At 36.3% G+C, this 24,487-nt stretch overlaps 1 protein-coding gene across 3 annotated transcripts in view; it reads left to right on the plus strand.

Moving 5' to 3' along the window:
- HECW2 (HECT, C2 and WW domain containing E3 ubiquitin protein ligase 2) overlaps window positions 1-24,487 on the plus strand; it is a 320,650-nt gene that overhangs the window by 265,394 nt on the left and 30,769 nt on the right. For all 3 annotated transcript variants that reach the window (XM_036237069.1, XM_036237068.1, XM_036237070.1), the window contains 4 exons: window positions 4,197-4,280; window positions 8,853-8,962; window positions 18,108-18,228; window positions 19,727-19,840. In XM_036237069.1, the coding sequence (XP_036092962.1) occupies window positions 4,197-4,280; window positions 8,853-8,962; window positions 18,108-18,228; window positions 19,727-19,840 (429 nt within the window). The remainder of the gene's footprint in view (window positions 1-4,196; window positions 4,281-8,852; window positions 8,963-18,107; window positions 18,229-19,726; window positions 19,841-24,487) is intronic.

The following is a 24,487-nucleotide window of genomic DNA, read 5'->3' on the forward strand; positions in this document are numbered from 1 at the left end:
CTGATTCTCTTTTTCCCTGCCACAACAAGAAGTGATAACAAGATAGTTTATTCAAAACACTGAATAGACTTGGGAAATTTGTTAGGAGCCAAATGTGTTATTATGGCATTACCTGTGTCTGGTTAATCCTGTGTCTGGTTCGTGTTTTAGCGAGCACTCGTGTGCAGAGGACAGTGGTAGGTGCTTGGGGAACTCTGCAAAAAGAAAAAAGAGGGCTTTGCCCTCAAGAAACTCGTGTTTTAAAAGGAACTGAAGTTGTAACTAAGTGGCTCTGAGAGAAGGCCCAAAGAAGGAAGAGCTGGAATTTATGCTGAAGGGCACAGAGAGGGAAACATACCCACGTAGGTCAAATGATAAGATGTAATTTGAATATAATCTTACCCCTCATTAGAACCCACTAAAATTGAATAGAATTTCTTCATTAAGGTGAAGGCAGTAAAGAAAGAAATTAGAAGACTACCATGGATTCCTTATTACTCTATAAATTTATAAAATAAACTTGAAAAAATATATTAATGTAACTTTCAAATATCCCCCTAATAACAGTCATGTGTATCTTTAACAATATTCCTCAAACTTGTTATGTTTATTTCAGACACTAAGTAAACTCACGGAAATTTGTTAGGAGCCTGTTATTTTCTATTATAAAAGGAAAATCTGTTATTTTCTATTCCAAAGGGGGAAAAAAAGTATTGCAGATCTACAATATTGACTTTAACCACTTTTTTGATGAAACATAAAGATGTACAAATGTTAAATATGCATAAACTCCTTATCCTTATAGCTTTTCTAAACTATAAAGCCAAAAGACCAAATATAAATTAAGTAAAAACTTAAAAACCCAGTAACATTTGCATTAATGATATTAATGTGAGAAGATTTTGTTTCTCAAAAGCCAAATCACCAATATTGAGACCATTGTCAGTGGAAAGAAACATTTGTGCTTTTTATTTCACTTGTGTTTGATTTGATTGTTTTGATTTTGCATCTAACAGTCTATCACATGCATCTGTGGCATTATCATGGTCATCATTTTTCCTTCTTAACAAATAGCTTATTTTTATCTACCAATTCATTGTCATTGAATAATGCACCCCCAAATATAACGCTGAAGAAAAAATATATCAAATGTACTCTGTGATATTTCTACTGCCAAATTTGCTCTTTGTAAACCGTTGTAAAATTTTTGTTCTTAGAGTGAATCATGACATCTTTTATGCTTTCTTTAGTATAAATGCTTGATTTATTTTTTAAGTCCATTTATTTTGTTTCCTTTTTTAGCCTCTGGCAATTTACATATACATTACTTATCCTTACTTCATCATTGTCATTATGCAAATTAACACTGCAAAATGAAAGCTTTATGCTTTTAATTGGTAAGAGAATTGTTCGTGAGTGGCAGACAAGGACTATTGCTACCTTATTTAACATCAAGGTCCTGATAATGACTTAAGGGCCAGGCACGGACACTTTGAAAGTTTATGTCTAATCACTTGGCACCAACTGTCTTGTAAACGCAAACATGAGAGCTAAAGTCACATGGCAATATTCAGTCATAAATATCACCTAATAGGCATATTATCCAAAATTGTTAGCAATTTGATCAACAAAGGGAAAGCAGAAAAAAAATTAAATTATCCCAGAACTCAAGATTGTGTCTGTAGATTTCTAGTAGACAAGGACACCAGTTTGAGAAATACTAGTCTATAGATTATTATGCAAAGAGATATTTGATAACCAAGAAGTAGTTCCTGTTTTTTGTTTTTTGTTTTTTTCTTTTTCTCTTTCTCAGTAAAGGTTGGGGACATTTCTGGGGATATTTGCTAACTTCTCTCTCGTCCTCAGTCTTGATCTGTTCTCTTGACCAATGCCTTCTTTGTTTCTACATGAAAAGACTTTAGGAAGTACTTTATAGAATAGGGGTGGTATAAGGCCTAAACAGTTCAGGTAAGCGAATGGAACAATTTAAATATTTTCATGTAATGCTAGAATTGCCCACTAACATTCCCTCTTCCACTGTGCCATGACCTTTAGAGAAAGAAGTCATCTGTTGGATTACCATCTGTTGGATTGTTAGTATGTAATACTATGGGTAGCACATAGTAGGCACTCGGGAAATGTTTGCTGAAAGAATAAATGAATGTTAATATAAGACGGTACTTAGTGGCATGATGTACATCATATGACATGCTTCAGTGTCTTGTCTGGAAGCATATGACCCATGGCTTGCCATTGTGATGAGTTAGCTGGTAGAAAGCTAGTCTCAGCCAACCTCTGGTATGTTCTTGCCTAAAAAATCCGATCATTTGCCTTCACTGCTTACGAGTTAATATCTGGAAAGTGATGAAAACTTTCCCAATTGGTATATTTCCTCTGGTGTCTTTCCCTTTCCTCATCCTGTCATCTTTTTGACTCAGGAAGCTATGATCCTTTTCTCATTCACAGGAAACATCCAAGCCACAGTCCAGAGCATGATGTCTTTGTCACCACTCTACCTGCTCTGAGTGGCTCCAATTTAAGGAAGTGAAGGAGAGTGCTCAGCCTGTTTGTTTTCTGGTTTTGCTGTTTGCCTGATTCATTGTGTATTTCCTGAAGACAGCTTTTGATTCTTCAAGATCAAAAGCTGACTCTTATAAGAGTACTTTTTTGGTTAAATTATTGCTGTTTTTTTTTCTCTAGGATAACTTTTCTTTAGGTTAGCTTTTTAAAAACTTTTATATCTCTTATCGAAAAATCAATCACCAGATAGTGAGCCTTGGTTTTCGTCATATGGTTCAGACATGTGATTGTAAAGCTCCAGGGCAAAAGTTCTACTTGGTTCAAGCTTTCAAATTGAAATAACTTTAAGCAAAGAGGCTGGCCTTTTTTTTTTTCTGAACAATTCCTTAATGTATGTGTCTGCCATTTGTTTTATATACGTATATATGAAGAAAAGAAAAAAATTTAAGCAATATCAAAGATTTGTTGCTTCATATGCTAACATATTGTATAAAATGGATCTAGCTAGAAAAAGCCCAGGACTGAACTCTGTTCCCACCCTCCACCCCTAGCAAGCTATGTGACTGAGGGCAAATCAATTGACTTTTCTGCGCATTAGGGAATTTTTCATCTCAACAATTAAATCTTGCCTTCTACCTCATTGCCTTCAAGCAAAGAATTTAGAATTTGGAAATCTAAAATGCACTGAAACTAAGAAAATATCATATAAAAATGTTTTATAGATAAGAACTGAATCTAAATAAATACATCAGAGATTGCTATTTTATAGTATACAGGAATCCTAATATTTGTTATTAGCACTAAAAATTGCTTCCTTGTGTTGGCCCCTATGTACCTATCAAATGTACTGCTTTCAGTACCAAAGTTTATGTTCTTATTTTTTCTCATTTAATATAAATTAATATGGTATGCTTTGAAATAACATTATGTAAATGAGGGTGAACCAAGGAAAAGTTTTATTAAAATTGTATTCATGTAAAGAATTAAAAATAATGACACGACTCATCAAACAAAAAAACCATGTTAACATGTATATCACATATATCTATAATAAAATAATGGTAGAAATATCTCACATTGTCGTGTCTGATATGTGTTTACATAAGTATATATTCATGTTTACAGGTATGCACACAATCTATTTCACCAGCTGTAGTAACTGAAAGTGTTTCACAGTTTCAGTTATTTGAAACAGCTGTATGCTTTTATATTGAGTATATAATGCATAGATACTGTCTGCTTCCAAGTAGGAATGTGCTCATCACACATAATTTAGAAGTATACCCTCAGGAAAAGAGATGAATATCCCTACACATTCACTTTTTGGAATAACGGAATCAGTCTTAATGGTCTAGACTATTGCTTAGATTCAAGCCCATGACAAGTTTTAATTCAAAGCACAGACTGAGATTTTTTGGTTGGATGATACCACTACCTACAGTAGGACTTGGGCAGCAAAATAATGAAAGCATTAAAGGAATCTTTTCCCAACATTAGGACTGGGCAATGTTGATGCACCTGAGGTTCTTCTTGAAGGCAAGGACCATGTATATTACTAGGGTATCACACAGTAGCTGCCATATAATAGGTACCGCAAAAATGTTGAGACCGTTATTTTTTTAAATGGTGCCTAATGCACTGAGTTATGTCCCAAAAGTCTACCACATATGCTGTGAGCTGTTTCTTTGCTTAAATAGGGAGAAGATCCAATTTATACGAACTGAAGGGACCCCAGGATTGGTGCGCCTTTCAAGTGATGCAGACCTTGTTATGTTGCTGAGGTATGTAAAACTAGTTCTTGAAGTAGAAAGTTTTCTGTCATCAGATATAATGGAGCATTTTAGAAAATAATATGACAATATTGGTAGCCTAAAAAGGTCTCCTTTATTCTTGAAAACTTGTGGAACTACCAGATACTAGTTTAGTGATCATTCATTTCAGATTGTAGTTCTTATCCCTGAGATAAGAAGGTAAAGAAGTTGAGGTTAGAGAAAGGAAATATTTGTAGAATTTCTTGAATGCAATATTCCATAATAGAACAGAAGGGTATACACAGCTTACTCCTCCAGAGTAAAAGAGGTCATGTTTATATTTTCTTTCAAATTTGTTTGCTCAAAATATGCTTTGTCCCTTTTGCTGATTCAATGCTATTTATTTACTTTATGGTTTTGAGAGTTTAGGTTTGAGAAATCAGATCAAGTTGAAATTTGGTCACTGGTATCCAAGGCCAACTTGATAGCCCTTCATAAAACTGACCAATTGTCTTATCTTTCCTGATGATTAGATCAGCTTTGGTTTTAAATTTTAGAGTAGTTTAGAAGGGAAACATAGCAAGTTTTTAAAAGCCTTTTTTCATTTTTAACATTATCTTTCAAATGTTGGAAGCCAGAGTGAAATAATGCTTTGCTCTGTCCAGTGACTGGGACACCCACCACTGTAACCTCCACAGAATTAAAAGGAAAGTCACGTTGAGCCAGTATCAGGCAGTGTTTTATTTATACCAAAGTGCTAATAATCTCATTCATGTTATTCATAATGATCTTGACCCTAACCATTTCTAACTACTTACGTAGTAGTTGCCATATTTGTAAAACTAAAGCCAAAAAGTTACTTACCTTTACTGGATAGTTGGAATATAATTCAAAGGGATATAATCACTTTACAGAAAGATTTCACTTGATTCTGAACAAGACCTATGGGGGGAAAGGGGCTTCTTTTCACTTTGGGGGGTGACCCTTGTCTACGATGCACTGAGCTAGTTCTGAAAACAGGATATAGTATGCTAGATGGTCAGGAAGACTATTGGTCAGTTAATATGGAGTATGATGTTTCTACCATAGTTTGGTTGGTAATAAAATAGTCAATTTTGTTATAAAATTCTGACTCTATAGCTTCATTCCAGAAATCAAGGATTTTTCATTTAAACTAAAGAATTCTCCCTTAGTATTATTAAAAACAATAATGATTATAAAATAGAAATCATGATAATCTTTAGATGGTAGGGTTCTAAATATTTTAAGTTACAATGTAGCTTAGAATATTTGTACTTTGATAAACACTACAGTTTGCATGAATTTCTATGTGTTCTGTGGTAGAATTTTGAAATATTTGAAAACTGATATATGTATATGTCCGTAAAGAGCAAGGCTACATTTTCTCCAATTCAGAGAAATAAGCATGTTCTCTGAAGTTTATAGGCCTTGAAAGAAGCATGAGAAATTCACTTATATATAATAGTTCTATAATTATTATAAATGATGTTATTCAATTCTAAGCATATTAGGGTGATTAAATGTATTTATTATTTTAATAATTATACACAGTGATACAGTGTATTAAATGCATATGCTTAATAAATAATTTTTAATGATTATTGAAACCTTTTGGGATAGCCTCAGTTCCTTTTTATTTTATTTTGAAGTTTTAGTCATTTGAATCAGTGACTATAAACTCAAGCAATGAATTTGTTGCATACATAGGGAAAGACTTTGTGTTTGTTTTTAAACTTTGTCTATTTCTTAAAAAGAAAGTCACTTCTGGTACAAATGGATGTGGTTATCAGCAAGCTGCAATGTAGAGATGATGTGGCTCTAGGAAAAGATTCAATTCAAAATAAACCCATGTAAGGATATTTTCCAATATAGTATGATAAAACTCAAGAGTTTTGAAATGACCTTTTTGTATTTGTTATTGATTATTGTATTTCATATGTTATTCCACCTATTCAACTCATGTAAAAATGTGCCTCTCTCAGAGCTTATATAGGAAATGGTTGATAAATTTTGGTACATTTGAATTTTAAAATTTATATAATGAAAGAAGCCACATATAAAGACACAAATAAAGGTAACAAAGTGGAAGAATATATTCACAACACATAAAACAAAGATATCGTGAATACATAAAGAATGCTTTAAAATCAATTTAGAAGAAGAAAACCCAAAAGAAAAATAGGTCAAGGATATAAAAAGGCATTTCATAGAAATTGAAGCAAGAATAACCAATAAGCTTATGGTAAGATGTTAGCAATCATAAAATGCAATTTCAAGTAATGAGATACTATTTCACATTATTAGATTTGAAAAAAGTCAGACAACCTGATAATACCAAGTGAGAAATAGGAGATTTCATACTGTCTGGACTTGGTGGGATTGACAACTTGGTAGTATCTTGTATAGTTGAAAAGGCATCTGCATTATGACGGATTAATTCTGCATTTAGATATATACCATACTTATACTAAGAAAACTTTTACATATACATAAGTTGATATATACAGGGTGTTCCTTGTACCATTATTGATAAAAGCACAAAACTGGGGAAAAAGTAAATATTTGTCAGAAGAGATAGGGATAAATAAATTGATTTGTTCAAAGAATATCCTACTGCATAGCAGATAAAAGTAAGAAACTAAATCCTTATGTATCAACATAGACAGATACCAGAAATATATTGTTGAACAAATAAAGTTCAAGAATGCTATATACATATAGCTATTATAATTTTTAGCAGTGCATAAGGCAAAACTATATATTCATCTATGCATATATGTTGCAAAGTGAAAAACTGTGGAAGGAAGGATACCTATTGAAGTAATAATAGAGGAGAACAAAAAGGACTTCATATACACATTTGCATACATGTGGATGTGTATATGTACATCTATATACAGATATGTGTGTTTGAAGTAAAAAATAATAATGTTAACATTTATTAATACTGGATGATATGAATCATTTATTTTTATATCATTCTCTATCTCTTATGTATTAAATTTTTCAGGTAAAAAATTTCTCTTGGGATATGAAAGATTCCTAAGTATTGGTTATCTTTAAAGGAAGCAATAACTATCACGGAGCAAAGGGACACAGATGTAGATGTCTGAAGACAAGATGCTAATTCCTAGTCTTCAATTAATTTAATCATTGGTTTCTAGATCTCTGAAGTAGCAACTGTTACATGGGACTTCTCCTAGCAATTACATTTAAATTCACATTATTCCATCAGATTTATTGAAAAAGAAATGACTGTTTCAGAGCTTAATTTAGTACTACAAATATGAATGCTTACTGCTTCTGTTTCCAAATCTATAGACTTTTTAGTTCAAAAGTGGAAAGATGGCTTTAAAAAATATCATGTCTAAAAATACTTTGCTGCAATGGTCTAGCAGACATGTGCATGTGAGTGAAGAAGAAAAAACTTTTCATATTGTTATTAGTTTGTTATGACACAGGGTTTCCCAGCCTCAGATGTATTGCTATTTGGGGCTGGATACGCCTTTGTTGCAGGTTGTTATTCTGTGCATTGTAAGATGTTTATCAGCATCTTGGCGTCTACCCAGCAGATGCTAAAAGCAACCTCTCAACCAATTATGACAATCAAAAATGTCCTCAGACATTGCCAAATGTCCTTGGATAGTGTGGCGGAAGGGTAAAATTGCCTCAGTTGAGAACCAGTGCTATGGCCCTTAGGAGTCATATCTTTAAATCTCTACGAAACTAAATTGTTGTCACTTTTTCTGAATATTTCTTGAAAACAAGTAACAGGTTTCTAGATTTGGGAAGTTTGAAGTGAACCTACTTCCACTTCTTAATTAATAAACTCTTATTGTTTTAATTCTGTTTTGTTAAGTGTTTGTATTTGAGCTGATTGTAATCGATGCTACTTCTGTTTATCATAATGTTTCTGATATTATGGGATATCCAAGATATCAGTTATCTGCTTATTATCTTTTAGAAAGAGTATTAGAAACAGAAATTTCAATATAGAGGAGAAAGAAGACTCAGGATTGAATAATCTAACATCAAAACGCTCACATTTGAAAACCATTATAAAGTCAGAGTAAATGAGGGAGCTAATTATTTAGCAGTTGTAATTATTTAGGAGGAGTTTTATTTTGTTTTCAACTCTCCAATTAAATCCTAAGCTCTTTGAAGGTTGAGACCCTGCTGTACGTTTCTTGGAATGAAGATATAGGACATATTTTGTATATCTATTATGGGTTCTTAACAAACATCGGTTGTGTTTGAATCTTATTCCCAATTTTAAAAACCCAGGTATGATTTCAAGCAAACATGTGAACTCAAACTCACGTATTAAAGTAGCAAAACAGAAATTGTGTTCTCCAGAGTTGGTAGGAGAATAGACAAGTAACCACAGGTTTGACAAAAGCCGCAACACCAGCCAAGAAATGCGTGCAGGAAAAAGAGGACAAGTGCTCGCTTTTGGATGTGGACTGGACCTCGGACGAAATGGGTCAACATGGAAAATCAGCTGTCTTCCTCATTGTGGTAACAAGGCTTTTCCCCACCTCCTTGGCTAATGTATGCATTTCATTTCTTGTTTTTCCCCAGTTTATTTGAAGAAGAGATAATGTCTTATGTGCCTCCACATGCCTTACTCCACCCCAGCTACTGTCAGTCCCCGCGTGGCTCCCCTGTGTCCTCTCCCCAGAACTCGCCAGGTGAGTCCACCGGCAGCTCACCCTCAGTTCTCTCAGGAGCGAGCCCTAGAGTGAGATGTTCTGTTCCACGAAGAACAGTAAAAGAACACTTTGGGTATATCTTTAGTGTTAGCACAGGTACATATTGGGTGGCACTTTCTGTCTTTTAAAACTGGCTTGTTTCCATGGGAATTCATTTTGACAGGAAGATAATGGCATTCCAGAATAGGAGGATAGAGGTTAGCTGTGCGATATACTCAGATACAGATTTTACTTTTCATTATGTTATGTAGTGCCTAATGTACCTTGGAAAATATTAGCACACAAAATACTATGTTAGCTTTTTTGAGTTAAAAATTTCTAGTTAGGAGACTGATTTAACGAATAACAAAAAGAAATCTCTACTTTCAAGAAATAATATAGAATTAAAATTAGTTTAATGGGTTTGGATAGTTTCTCCCTGCAGTGGTCACTAACTCGGGTAGGAAGACAAGAGACATACAGGCAAACAGAATATGTTGATAGATGGAACAAACTGTTTAAGTTTAAGTTTTTTTCAAAAGATGTTGTGAATGTAGGAGTAGATGAATGAATGAATAAATGAATGGTGAAAATGGAGCATGACAAATGAATTTTTTTAAAGGAAGGTAGTTATGATGTTGACAGACATCAGCTATATTTATTTTTATTACAGACAATGTATTGTTCACACTTTAACAGCTATCAGATTTTAAAACTATTTTGACAGACATCCAAACTCTATATGTATCACTAAAAGCTGCTCTGTGTTCTTTGATATATAACATGTGTTTTTCACATATTGTTATGATAATGAAGCTACAGCCTAATTGAATATCACAAACAGGAAAAGGTCTATTAACTTGTTCATTTAACACAGATTTATTGAGCATCCTCCTATAGTCCAAGCACTGAACTAAACACTGATGCTGTAAAGATGAATAATACAGTCTCTACCTTTGAAGGATTCATGGTGGGGCAGTGAGTCAACAAATGACTCCAAAAAGCTCTGTGGTTAGTCCTATAATCAAGAGATGTATGGGAACGCAGGTGTGGGAACAATTCTTCCTTTAAGACTGGGGGTGGGGTGTTTGGGGAAAGATGAAGATTAACAGGTATGAAGGGGAGCCTTGAAAAGTGGTGAACAGGAGTTTACCAGGTACACCAAAGGAAGAAGGACATTCTAGGCAAATGAGGAGCATAAGCTAAGCCACGGAAGCATTAAAGTAGTTTAGGGCAAATTAATAGATACAAATGAAGGCAAGTTCTCAAAGCTTAGGTTAGAAAGATAGGCTGGGGCCAGCTGGTCATTAAAGCCTTGTTTTGTAGTTCATGGGAGTCACTGAAAATTTACAAACAGAGGAATGTCATGTTATACATAGATCAATATGATGGGAAGACAGACGATAGATTGGAAGATGAGAGATGAGAGTCAGAGAAACTAATTGGAGGGTGTTGCTTTGATCCAGATGACAATAGAGAAGAGGGAATTCATTCAAATGATATGTAGGATGTAGAGACAGCAGGACTTTGAGTCCAGGTGTCAAGGCAGATTCTGAGATTCTCACCACCTAGACTACATAGACAAATAGTAACACCACTCACCAAGAAAGGAAAAAGACTACACTAAAGCAAAGAAGGGAAACGAGTTTGGCTTGGGACGTGTTTTCTTGAGGAATCTTTGAAGATACCCAGACAAAACTGGAAAAGACAGTCCTGGAGCTCAGGAGAGTCAGTGGCTAGGAATGCAGGTATGCTGGTAGCAGGTGAGTGTAGACTAAAAGAACTAAGAAGGACAAGTATGTGGAAATAAGAGAAAATAGAGGATGGAAACATGAGGACCTCCAGTGTTTAAGGGATGGCCTGAGATACGGAAGCAAGTGAAAGAAAGCAAGCCAATGGGTTTTGGAAGAGAATTAGGAAAGTCTTTTCAGGGAAGCAAAGTTTTGAGGAAGAGTGATTAACAGGGCCAATTTTCAAAGAATTTAAAAAGGATGAAGCCTGAGAAGAGGCCATTAAATTTGAGAATCATGCAGCATAGCCTTTGCCAGAGCAGTTTCTATGAAATAATAGGTCACAGACTGGACTGTGACCAGTTACAGAATGACACAGGATGTAAAGTAGAAGCCAGGAGTGTAGACTCTTTTTTTCACAAAGTATGAAAAGAATGAAAGAAGTATTTTTTTCATGAAGTATGAAACGAAGGAAAAACAAAACAGTACTTAGAAGGAGAAGAAGAGTTAAGGAAGGCGCTTTAGGATGGGGAAGTTGAGCGTATATGTGTGCAGAGGTCAGACAATGTGCGTGGAAAGAAAGCAGTTCCTTGAATGGGGCAAAGTAGCAACAGTCAACACAGCACAGGCCCACGGGAAGGCAGGACACTAGAGCCAAAAGCACAGGTCATCTTTGGAACAAAATAGGGATACCTATTTTGATGATACAGGATAAAAAGAAATAAGCAAATGACAGTTTAAAAGTGTAAGGGAAAATTGATATAATTCACAGCTGGCCTCAGTCTTCATCAACCATATATGACTTTGGGCAATTTACTTCCTTCCTTGACCTAGAATTTCTTTTTCTGTAAAATGAGAATAATAGTAATCACCTCTTGTAGTCCTGTGGAGAACACCATGAAAAGCATCCAGTAAAGGTTAATTTATTTCCTTTTTTCCTTTTTGGAAATTGGATTCTGAGAAGTATAGTTCGTCAGTATTTGAACCATCCATAACTAGAGTATATAACTCCATTTCTTCCTGATTTGCAGAGCTGACTGCTTAGATATTTAATTATTCTAACTGATCCTTATCTTAGCTGAAACCTATGATGAAGTTTAAATGTGTGGTGCCTTTACCAGATGCTTTATGATTAAGGAAATGAAGCTGTGTGAATTATTGTTCATTGCAATCAAGGCTCTCCTTTCCAGGCCTTTTCTGGTCGATCCTCCCCGAGAAAGAGGTAGATCACCAGATTCTGACCCTTCTGAGCCTCACAAAAGCATATGCTCTTGGAGACTGGCTGAACAGTCTCTGAGACTGCATGAACATCCTGAATGGTGACTAGATCACTTCTTTTAATTTAGCATCACAAATGTACATGAGTAACCCACGGTAGTAATAAAACACACTCTGAAAGCAGATTTAGAGTTAAATATTTTCCAAAGACATGTAGAACCCAAATATATCTAAATGGCCAGCAGTATTTGTGGTGGTTTCAATTTTTAGGAAGAATCATCTGCATATTTTTGGCTTCTCTGTTTTAGTGGACTTTGTTTGATCTTGAAATTGGGATGTACTGCCTGATCTCAATGGGAGTAACTCTAACTAATTCCACATGATACCCGGGCAGGACTAGTTAGCCGCATTGACCCAGTGGAGCAGTCTTGTTTCTTTGAGTAAAATAGCTTCTCCTCGTACCAGTATCCCTAAAGTTTTTGTAAAAACACTTCAAACAGATTTTTAAAGTTGTCTGATCCTCCTCGTGACTAGAATTTCATCCCTTTTTGTGGTATGGGAATAATATTGTGAAAATTATGACAATAATAAATTTTAATGATCTTCTTGCAGAACGCCTAACAACCTGGTACAGTTACCACACTTTTCCTCATTCCAAGCACATTTACTTGTCTTTTCAAATACAGAAGAGACAGGAGCTTTGGAAACTTTGACTCACTGCTATTTGCAGCTGTTAGAGTGCTCACCTAAAATTCGTCAAAATCTTGGAATGTGAAGGTTCGTTTTCCAGGACTGTTATAATGCCAATCCCAACCTTAGCTATGCCAGAAAGAAAAGATCTTTGCAAACACCATATGGTTTGTTATGCCAAATATGGGACCCAGAAGTTTAGCTAAAGATCTTTTCTAGCTGCACATTTCTAGGAATTTAAATGCAATAGCACCAAATTTATCTAATATTGTTAGAGATGTGCTCACTTATATGAATTTTCCATGCAACCAAAGCTGAGTGTGTTGAGGATATTTCATGGTTTGGGGGGATCATCATACAGAGCTCTTGTTACTTGACTAGAACTAGACTATCTGGAAGCTAGGATTAGCATTTGGTCCCACTCAAAGGAAGTAAAACAGAACAGAGAGCACTGAAGAGCCATATAGGTCTTCACTGAAGATTGTCTTCAGGGCATGGAATATGAGAGGGAGTTATTTCTGCCCACACATGGTGCAGCTCCTTAAGGATACTCCTTTCCTCACTTGCTCTTTTCAAGATTTTAGCATCTTAGCTGCAGTGTATCTCGTCACCTGTTCTTTTTCATAAACATTCTTTCTGTCTCTCTGTCTCTGTCTCTCTCTTTCTCTCTTCTTTCTTCTCTTTCCTCCTCCCTCTCTCTTTCCCATCTTTCCCACAGTTCCTGAATATACTTCTTAGAAACAGTGTTCTATCCCTTCTTTGCTCGGCCCACAAAGATGATGTAGGAACCAAATGGTACAAATGAAGGGTGCTCCCTGAGTGGCTGGGAATGGGGGAGTTGTGATTCCAGAGACCAAAGAAGAGCCTAATACTATCTCTGTCACAATAGAGAGGTGTTTTTGTTTTTGTGTTGTTGTTGTTATTGTTGTTAGTTTCCCTTGTCCCCCAGCCCTAATGCTGTCAGAGGATGCCTGTCACTGGCATGCCCTTTCAGCTTTTCCATTTTAATAAATTACTTCAGTCTGAGAAAACAGACTATCAAATTGGGTCCTTTTTTTTTTTTTTTTTTTAAACAAATGGTATGTAAATGAAAGCATGAGCAAGCTCAAAACAATGACCTGAGGGCCTTTTACTGCTCTTAGGGAATAAAGCAAAAATGTGAAGACTTCAGCCTTGTGCTTTGTGCCAGCTATTATTGTAGGTGTTTTTTTCCCTTTAATTTCCATTATTGAGCTATGTTCCAGAAGAGGGAGTATTCCAGAAATTATTGTAATGCTTGATAGTTTGTTCTCATTCAGTAACAGGGAATTGTTAAAAGAAATACAAAAGAATGTGTGTGTGTGTGTGTGTGTGTGTGTGTGTGTGTATAGATATATAGATATATATATCGTAGGGATTTTTTTTTTAGAAAGTGGACCAGGAAAGAAGTGAGCTCCTGAGCTGTCTCAGTACAGAGGCCTGGAGCCACGTTGGATTGGGCCAAGCTCCATCTCTGGCAGACACAGAGTAAGAGCTAGCCATTAAAACAGTCTGAGTTCTCGGTGGCACATCCAGAATTAAAACAAAACAAAACAAAAAACAAGCTTCTTAGAATTTTGTTGCTAAGATTTTTCTGGTACCATCCAAAGTATTTTGTCAGGTAGAATTTTTTAAATTTGTACATTATTATGCAATTTTGTAACAGTAAATAGAAATAGAAATAGTGTAACACTATATAGAAGAAAAGGGGGGGAAAAAACTAATATCTTACTGAAATTTTTTCCTGCAAATAATTAACATAATGTTGACTGTCCATAAAGTCAGCCTTTCATTTGATCATTTCCTGTATGTAACACTGACTTTTTCGTATCTGACTTCCTATGACCATAAAAACCATAAAATGACTCTGTCTTTGGGAGTATTATATCCTAGAACTTCGCTTGGAGTTATGGTTCCCATACAATTCTGTTACCTCAATTTTCCAAGATCATTTTTGATTTCCAGAGTGGAAGTAATGTGGTTCTTGCCTAGACGTTCTTGGCTGTTGTACCTGAGTTGCATTAAGAATGTGACAAGGGCCAACAGCATAATTTACTGTAATTTTTAAACCATGAAGTAATGTGTAAATGATTTTTCATGATTGAACTATTAGCAAAAGAATTTTTGCATTTAACAATGTCTGTTTCCAGAATCTCCATAATTGAATCACTTTACCTAGAGCGTAAATGGAGCTAATTTTTATTAAGTGTCTATATTGATATTGATGGAATGCATTAGGGCATTTCCCACATCCTTTTAAGCATCTCAGATTATAAAGCAATAACAATAATGTGTGCTGTTTTGGTTTTTTAAGTAGTGAACTTTTAAAGAATCATATTTCTTTTGAGTTCCGAAAGATTTTCATTCAGTCTTTTGTTCTTCTTTTTCCTCTTCCCTGTCAATGATCGTGCTCCTGAAACCTGATTCATTACGGCTGCTTTCTAAGCTGTCTGGATTTACTAGTCTGCAGTTTCTCAGACTGCAGGACTGACAGCTTTATTCTGCTACCCCTGAGTGCACTTGTGACCCATTGCCCTGTCCCTCAGCCATCCAAGAGAGCAGCCTCATGTTGGTGGAGATCATGTTCCTCCTTCATGTTGCAAATGATGCCTTTCAAATACACAGGAAGCATTGCCCCATGTTGGTCCCTGGATGCTGCCCAGGTGTTTAATTGGTTACATTTAACCTCCCTGTAGGGAATAGTGGTTCTCAAACTTGACTGTTCTTTGGAGTCATCTGGGTTCCACCCCCACAGATTCTGACCTAATATGTCTTGGGCGTGGCCTGAACACTGAGATTTTTAAAAGCTTCCTAAGTGCCTAGGAATCCCTTCTGTAACCCAGACATTTTAAGGTCAAGTTTATTTGTGTCTTTTATGACATAGCTCTTACTTAGCTCTTTGGGTGAAGGATTCATAACTATACAAACAGACTTCTGGACATATTTTTAATCAATAGCCAGTTTATTACAATCCAGTCCTAAAACCCCAACACATTTCTCTATGTCTTCAGTATTCACCTCTATGAAGATAATAACAGTAAGAGCTAACACTTATATGTGCTTCTTATGCAAAGGTACTGCACAAGTGCCATATATACACTGACTTGTTTAATCCACAAGTGAGGCCCTGATCTCTCACCAGAACTCTGGTACCATATTTTCAAGAGTCTATAAAGTATATCCACCTGAACAGCTGTTACCTATCTCCAGCTCCATATGTATAAAGTTTCACATGCCCTGTCCACCAGCATTATCTTCTTCACTGTTTTTTAATATCAGATAGACCTTGCTCAAATCCCAAACCTACCATTCACTGATATATGACTTCAGTTTCCTGATTTACAAAGTGGTGATCATGGTAATGAGAATAATACCTACTTCACAGATTTATGAGGATTCTCCAAGATCTTCTAAGTAAAATGCATGGTCTCTAATGCAGAGCAGGCATTTAACAAATAACTATTGTTACTGTTTTAAAAACTTTATATTACCACTGAGAGCTTCCTCTTTATCTTCTATACCAATCTACTATAACCAACTCTTATTTCACATTGTAAATGTTTCACTGACTCACCACACTGCAGCCTCGTCCTCATTCCCTCAGGCTTCGATTGCTGCAACTACTCCTGGCTGTATCTCAGCCCTCCAGTCTTTTCACACCCTTCATTTACTCAACACTCTCTGAAAATCATTTCTTAAATAAAACACTGCTTGTATATTATTTGCTTGCTCAGGAACCTCTAAAGGTTTCCCAGTGCTCACTGTATTATGCCCAGTCTCCCTAGTAAGGTTTTTAAAAAAATTTCTCTCATAATTTGTCCGTAACCTTCTGACTGATTTAATTTCTTGCTGACTCCCCACCACTCTCCCTCTGCTCCTGAGCATGCGTGCAAGGCGTATTTAGCTCTTGCTGCCCTGCCCCAGTGTAGAATACACATCCTCCTGTTTACAAGGCCTGATTTCAATAAAGCCTCTTCCCTAAGGCCTTTTCCGTTTTGATCTCCAGGTATCCGCATTTACTATCACTTTTCTGTAACACCGACCTCAAAACCAACTACCTAGGGGACCCAGGTAATCAGTATCATTGAGTGGCTGTGAAGAGCACACGCCTGTTTACTTGAGCAGCTGCCTACTGCAGCCCCAGGAAAATGCAAGCCAGTTGTTGCAAGGGCTCCCAAATCATATTCAAAACAAAATCTGGAATTTTTTTTTTTTGACTTAAAATCTCCTAATTTTTAAATGTTGAAAGTTAATTTAAATTCTTTAAAAATGATTGTATAGCAAGCAAAATAGATTAATAGGGCTGGTCTCTGGGGTCTGGGTCTGGCCTCAGGGCTATCATTTTGTCCTCTCTGCCTTATAGTTTGTATACTATCTAGTTTAGGACTTAATTATTCTCTGATTGTTTGATATGTTTCATTTCTGTCTTCTCAACTGAGATGGCCAGTCCAGGAGCCTCATCTTATTCATTTTCAGAATCTGTTGCTAGGCTTAACAGTATTTAGAACGAATTTAGTGATTCATTCATTAAGGAAATATTTAATGAGCTTACATGGTGTGTAATGCACAAAACTCCACAACTTTTGTTTTCTGGTTTCTTTTATTGTGTTGTGAAATATTTGGTGGAAATAGCCAGTGTTTTTGTCATGGGTCTGCTTCTGATTCCCGTATTCATCATCACCTTTGTATCTTGGCTTAATCGTTAGTCACTTTATGACCCAAAGCCAGATTTTTCTATGAAAAGAGGAACACACTGTGTTGCTTCTACATTTTATTAATGATACTTGCCATAAGATGACATATAAAACATCTTTAGATGATCTGTAGGTAATCACAGTACTGGCACGTAATACGAATACAGCAAATAGCAGTATTATTTCCTCTTTGTATAACCAGGAGTCATGTGACTTCTGCAGGTATGTCTGAATTCTGTTTTTATATCAAGATTATTCTACCCTGCAATATGAAATGTATGTACTTATGTGAATAAAATAGTTCTCAGTTATGGTGTATATCTAAAAAGAAGTTTTTGTAGGTTTTCCATAAAGTAAAGTATGGAACTCACTGTTCTTGCTTTATGTGCTGCCAGATACTTTCACACTGTAACTTCCTGTCTAATTACCATGATATCATCTCGGCAGCAATGCTAACCCCTGCAGTTACCATTAGACATGAGTAACCCTGTTTGACTCATATTCATTTGGACCGAAAAGGGGAACATATTTGAGTAATACATGGGCATGATTGTAACTATTTGAACAGCATTGTTCTTTTCAACCAAAATGCCACAAAGAAGACATAGCGTAAGGCCCTGATTGAGCTCTGGTATAGCCTCAACTTGGAGATTTGAAAATGCAGGAACTAAAAGTATTGCTTCCTATTACTTGTTAACTCTGATCTCAACCCACAGTGATATTTTTCATGGTGATGTGATGAACATCAGGACATTGCACAAATCCATACCCTCCTCTGTTTGTGGTTTGCTGTAGGTACGCAGCGTGCCAATGCCCGGGCTCCTGCCCCTTACAAGCGAGACTTTGAAGCCAAACTAAGGAACTTTTACAGGAAGTTAGAGACTAAAGGATATGGACAAGGCCCAGGGAAATTAAAGTAAGTCAAAGTGATACAAACCACAGGATTTGTACATGGTGAAAGGATGGGATGCAGTTGAAAATGTAGGATATTATGATTTGGGACAACCAACCTCTGTTTTAGTCAGTATAATTGTTTTGGTGTTTGTAAATTACGGAATTATCTAAAACACTGTTATGGAATTAAGCACAATTAAGCCTAAGGTTTTAAAACAAACAATAAACAAACTACCACATTCCATGTAGAAATCTAGGCAAAATAAAAAGCTGATTCCTTTTTCTCTCCCGAAAAACACCTCTTTGTTGCTTCGAGTATATTCATCAGATATAATGCCATCACAATGTCCTGTATTGCACATCACTGTCTACTGAGCTGACCTGAGTGTAGGAACACTGCTCAGCTCTATTTTGTTCTGGGAAATAAACTTCGCTTGTCCAATGTAATGTCAAGAATATCGTGTCTGCCTATCTTTATCCACCTCCATTTAAATGAGGGAATTGAAACATCGTCATGTTTTTTGGCCTAGACTTATTTTCATTCCCTCCTTACTAATACCCCCTTCCTCCCCACCTCTACCTCTGTGCCATGTCCCCACTAGAGATCACTATGCCACCTGAGAGAGGACGGAGAAGGGTGGGTCTCTACTGCAATATTGCCCTGTTCCTGGGTGCCTGAGAGGAGGTCCAGGGCCCAGCCCAACGGCCCATGGCTCATTGCCCCACGAGGAGGGCTTTCTTGATTAAATTCACACGTTCCACTTTCATCACCCACCGAAAACATCAGCCTTCCCCAAACACTGTACTTTTCAGAGCTCTTACCATTCTCATGTTTCACTTACGAAGAAGGTCTTGATCAAGCTTTCATGTGTTTGGCCTCCCTGTCATCTCCCTTCCATTACTGTTTTCACTAAAGGCAAATTGATACCTGCTTAAGGATGATTTAATTGTTGTTTTCACAAGTAGATTAATCTACTGCAAGTATCAGTCATTTGCATCTGTCCCTTGGGGAATCTCAAGATTCACATAATTTGAAAATTAAATTGAGCACAATTACAAACTCCTCTGCTGTGGAGGACACTGAGAATTTTTTCCTCCAGCTGTTCTCACATCATCTCTCTAGGCACTTACTAATTGAATTCCTTGTCTAGGTGCGTTCAGGCTTCAAACATGACCTCATAGGTTTGCTCTTCCTTTACAAGACAAAAGTCTTGCGCATGTGTTGTTTCATACCCTTCTTGGATAAATTGGTTTGCCCATTCAGGAAGGCCTCTTGAATTGTTTTCTCAGGTTATAGGTGGGGTGCTCTCTTTACCAATGACTCTCTTATGTAACTTTTGTTAATGCTGTTAATAGTTAAAGACAAATGGTGTCCTTTTTGGCAGATAGCTATGATGTTAAGTCACTCCTTTTTGCCTAGTTAGTTATGGTAAATGGAAATTAAATGGCAAGTGCCCAGTTCTAGAAAGATAAGGATTAGGAAATAATCTGTATTTTTCGAATTGCTTTTTTACACACAGGTTAATTATCAGAAGAGATCACTTACTTGAAGATGCTTTTAATCAGATTATGGGCTACTCCCGAAAAGACCTGCAGAGAAATAAGCTGTATGTCACATTCGTTGGGGAGGAAGGGTGAGTAGTACAGAGAAGTGGCCCGCGGAACACAGGCTGCGACTGCAGGGCGGATGTTTCACCACATCCTCACTGCGGTTGCCTGAAACAGGAAATCCTTCTGGCAGGAAATGCAGTTCTCATGCACTTAAGCCTCTTGGCTTTTTTCTTTTTTAAAAAGAGTCTCTGGTTTTTAAATCATTTGATATAGAATTTCTTGGGTACAAACTTGTAACTGTAGATCATTTTTGAGAGCAGAAGCTTGGTTTGATTTATTCTTTCTGAAACTTGCTTAAAGGGAAAAAGTGGGCTTTGAGGGGGGGAAAAAACATGATATTGCATTTTAGTATCTGTGATCTTGTGATCTACACTGGGGTGCTAAGTAGAATGTGCTTCACCTATTAAATAAACTCGGTTTTAGAATCATGAATTAAAATCCTGCTACTCTACCAGGAAAAGTCTCCATAGCAGTAACTGTTGGGCCTTGGTTCTTATTTCTCAGTCCTCAGTTTTTCTCTCCTTTTGGGATGGCAGCACACTTGCCAAAATTATAACCTGCTATTAAAAAGGGTCTCCGACCTTCTATGACTCTTCCATGAGAGCTCATATAGATAAGGATTAGGAAATGAAGGAGTGAAGACTCCCACACAGTGATCACTGCATCCGACTAGACGTAACAGTTGTTATATAACACTTGAGAAGATGACAGCTCTCCTCTCCTTTTTCCTCATTGCAGGCCAGAGTTTTGAGTTTCAGTGCCTTCTCTGTAACCCAGCCATCACTAAAGTGAATTAAAACAGTACCACACAATTACCTGAACTCTGGTTGTCTTCCCCTTGGTTCTGTTGATTTGGATTGTTTTAAGTCTACCCTCTCGGTCATGCCCAGGAATAAAGATTATGGGGTCATAGTAATAATACCCAACAAATTTTAACCATTCAGTATATGGTTCATGAAAGAGAGGGCCAAAATATAGGAAAACTTGCCTGTGCTAATGGAACTAGATAATAGCAAAATTAAGATTCACAACTAAGTCTTAGTCTTTCATCCAGCACTCTTGGACTAACACCGGGATATAGGCAAACTGAGCTCTGGTCTATCTGAATTTTTTTCCTACCTATGAATCTTTTCACTATTCCAACTAGTGCCTGATAACTTCTGCTCTTCACGTATACTATTGTATCATCTCCTGGCTGTGACTTAAGTAAAATATCACATGAGAAAACAGTATAATGTGACAAAAGTTTGAGCAGAAGCTTGCCTGAGATTTGAGTCTTCCATTGCTGGCATGCCTTAATGGACTTCTAGCTTACGTTAATTGGCTTAAAGATGCAGGTGCACAATTGAAAATGAAGGCAAGTGTTTTCGGCCTAATCACAGGTATGCATGGGATGCCAAATATTTCCTGACATAATCAGTCTGATTTGGATGAGAATACTTATCCTCCCCCAGAACTCCGGCTGCCTTCCTTCATTGTTGTACCATGGTTTGTTGAGATCTCAGAGATGTAAGGAAGACTCAATGGGAGCCTTGGAATTTAAGTTTGAATAGAGCAGATGCTTTTCATGCTTGATCATCCTAATGCAGTCTCCCTATGATCTGGACTGATGACATCCATTCGTAGGAGGAGGTCCAGGCTAAGTGGGGCTTGATATCTCTGTATTTGATTGCTGCTAATGCCCAAATACTTTCTGCTTCTATCACCTGTCTTTTTCTTGTAACCCCTGAGGGAAAATAAGAGGGAGGATATTTTGATGTGTGACCTTAGCCATCAGGAACAATTTCTTAATCAGGCCCCTCTGCATATGGTTTATTGAAGCTGGAGTAGGGCCAGATAATTTCTGTTTTCATGGCTTTATCATGTCCATATCATACATATAGATTATTATATAGAGACTTTATTTTGCAATTACGACATTCGAATACATACACTTTTTTAAAAGATTAAAATAGCACTCTTGCTGAAAAATAGAAACCTCAAAACAACTTAAAATTAAGAAGTTATTTTAGCTGTTGCTACTTTCTCAAACAAATCGATTCTATCACATTAAACTTAAAGACTAGAATATTTCTTTCTTGATTATGATAAATGCTCAAAATGAGAAACTACCAAATTTTTCTATGGAACTATAAAAATGGACCTGGAAGTTTAATCTTACTTTCCCTTTATTAATTTCAATGCATTCAAAACGTGTCATTTTATAAGTTCTTTATGTCTAGCCCTAGTAATAGGTATTTAAAAACATATACAACTAGTTCCCAGATCTTGGTTTCTAATACATTCTTCAATAAAAGGAACTAGGGTTCCTTGAAGAACTGGCTGATTCTAAGACTGGGGCAGGAAGTATACAAGAAGAAGCTAAAGTATCTTGCAGTACCAGAAAGTAAAGAAGTACTCAAAAAGTCAACCACGATGGGGGTATGTCAAAGGGATACAAGAATCAACTGAAGAGCTCCCAATGTTCAACGGTAGAAAAATGTGAACAACAAAATAAATAAAGTAGCATTGGATTATAACCCCAAGTATAAAATAAATAACTATATTCACATAAATACATGATTAAATGAATGAAGAATGAATGGAAAATAGACAAATCTGCTTTGCAGATTTTTAGATAATTCAGCATAACTACCCACTCCTTAGTTGTATGTTATACATACTGACTTTTTTCCAAATAGTTCAGTATGGAAATGGGAAAAAGAAGTCCACAGTGGAGATGACTGACATCAGCCAGGTAATCGAGGTTAAAATGAACAGTGATACCTCATGTTAATAGTATGTAACCTTGGTATGAAGTGATGAGAATGGCAGTTCACCTCTGTGGTCTTTCTCCCAAAACCCATAATGTCAGTTTAGTGGTGAGAAAAACATCAGATACATCCAGACTGAGAGACAAAAACATCAAATAAATTTAGATTAGGGGACATCCTACAAGATACCTTACCAGTACTCCTCAAACCTGTCAAGATCATCAAAAATCAGAATAGTCTGAGAAACTGTCATAGCTAAGAGAACCTAAGGAAACATCACAATTAAATATAATGTGGTATTTTGGATGGGATCCTGGGACAGGAAAGAGAAATTAGGTAAAAACTAAAGAAATCTGAATAAAATGTGAATTTTAGTTAAAAATACTGTATCAGTATTGGTTCGTTAATTGTAACAAATGTACTATACTAATGTAAGAAGTTAAGAGAGAATGCGGGGTATACAAGAATTTTTCATACTATCTTTGCAACTTTTCTGTAAATCAAAAACTATCCTAAAATAAATATTTATTAAAAGAAAACTTATAGTCAGGATTTGGGGAAATTTAGGAAATGTTTCCCTGAATGACTTTTCTTATTTTCTTGTCTGATAAGTGACCGCCACCAGGGTAATTTTGGGTGAGTGTATAGTTTCTTCTACACTTGAGGCAATAGAGTAATTAAGTACATGGATAGAGTTAATTCTGTGGAAAGTCTGACTCAGTAGGGGTATTGGTATATATAGAGTATCATTTCATGTTGCTAAATGTCAACGTTATGCAATTCTTATACCTTCTCACTGATTGTATTTTCAACTTGTCATATTCAGGATCTTTACAATAGATTTGCCGGGGCATAAGGAGAAAGTGATTTAATTTTAAGAATAATGTATCTGCCTGCACTCCAAAAAGATGTGAATTAGCAGATTTACAGAGAGACTTAGCTCTGCTTTAAGCTGTTTCTTTGCAAAGATATGACACATGATATATAGATCATTCCTGAAATGGAAGAGCTCAGTCAAGAAAAATGATGGAAAAATTTATAGTCAGAAATTTACAGGAGAACTACAAATTCCATAGAATTAGTGACATAGAATTAATACCAGAATATTAGTGATGTCTATATTCAATTAAAAAATACAAAAATAATCCAAGGGCCTCGTAATACAAATATATTATTTGATAGTTCTTATTTTTCTTGCTAAAATAATGCTTCATGTTATACTTGGATTTTTACAAAAAGAAAGTAGTTTCTAAGCAAACCACTATGATTAAATTTAGTCAGAGCTGGAGGTTTTGTTCTAGTTCTTAAAATTTCCACCCAACTTAATTTGGTTATCTGCTCTTGCAAAGTAGGGCAGAGTGGAGGTCAGCAGTGGTGGAATGGCTAGAAACTGAGTCATCTTGACTGAATGTGGTGGCAAGTTGCATGATGTGGTTGCCTCTTTCTGTTGGGCTTCTGTCTGCCTAGAAGTTGCTTCTTTAGGAAGGGGGCCGGTGGAGCACTGAATAGTCTCCAGCATGATTTTCTCCTGAATTGAAAGTCCTAGTAATTAAAGCTTATGTGGTTGGTGTCAAAAGTTAGCTAGGTAGACAGTTGTGTTCTGATAAGGCATCCTGGGCCATTAACTTCTTAATACTCAAAACGGTAAGGAAATAATGGCCTAAGTAAAGAGAGGATGTTTACACTGTGATTGCCTCACCTCTTTTTTTCTCCATGGCCAACTTTGTTAAAGGCACCTTTCTTTAAGAAAGAATGAGTTCATTATACGTGAGGTGCCATCTACATGACATCAATCATCTGTCTTGCAAAGCCACGCTTAGACCAGGGAGGAGATGTGTGCAAACAGTTTTAGTTGTTGGGTTGGGGGTTAGGAACAAACGAGCTCTTTTTGTGATCTTTTTCCCAAGACAGGCAAAT

The sequence above is a fragment of the Rousettus aegyptiacus genome, unplaced genomic scaffold, assembly GCF_014176215.1.
Source record: "Rousettus aegyptiacus isolate mRouAeg1 unplaced genomic scaffold, mRouAeg1.p scaffold_m13_p_2, whole genome shotgun sequence".
NCBI classification, from domain to species: domain Eukaryota; kingdom Metazoa; phylum Chordata; class Mammalia; order Chiroptera; family Pteropodidae; genus Rousettus; species Rousettus aegyptiacus.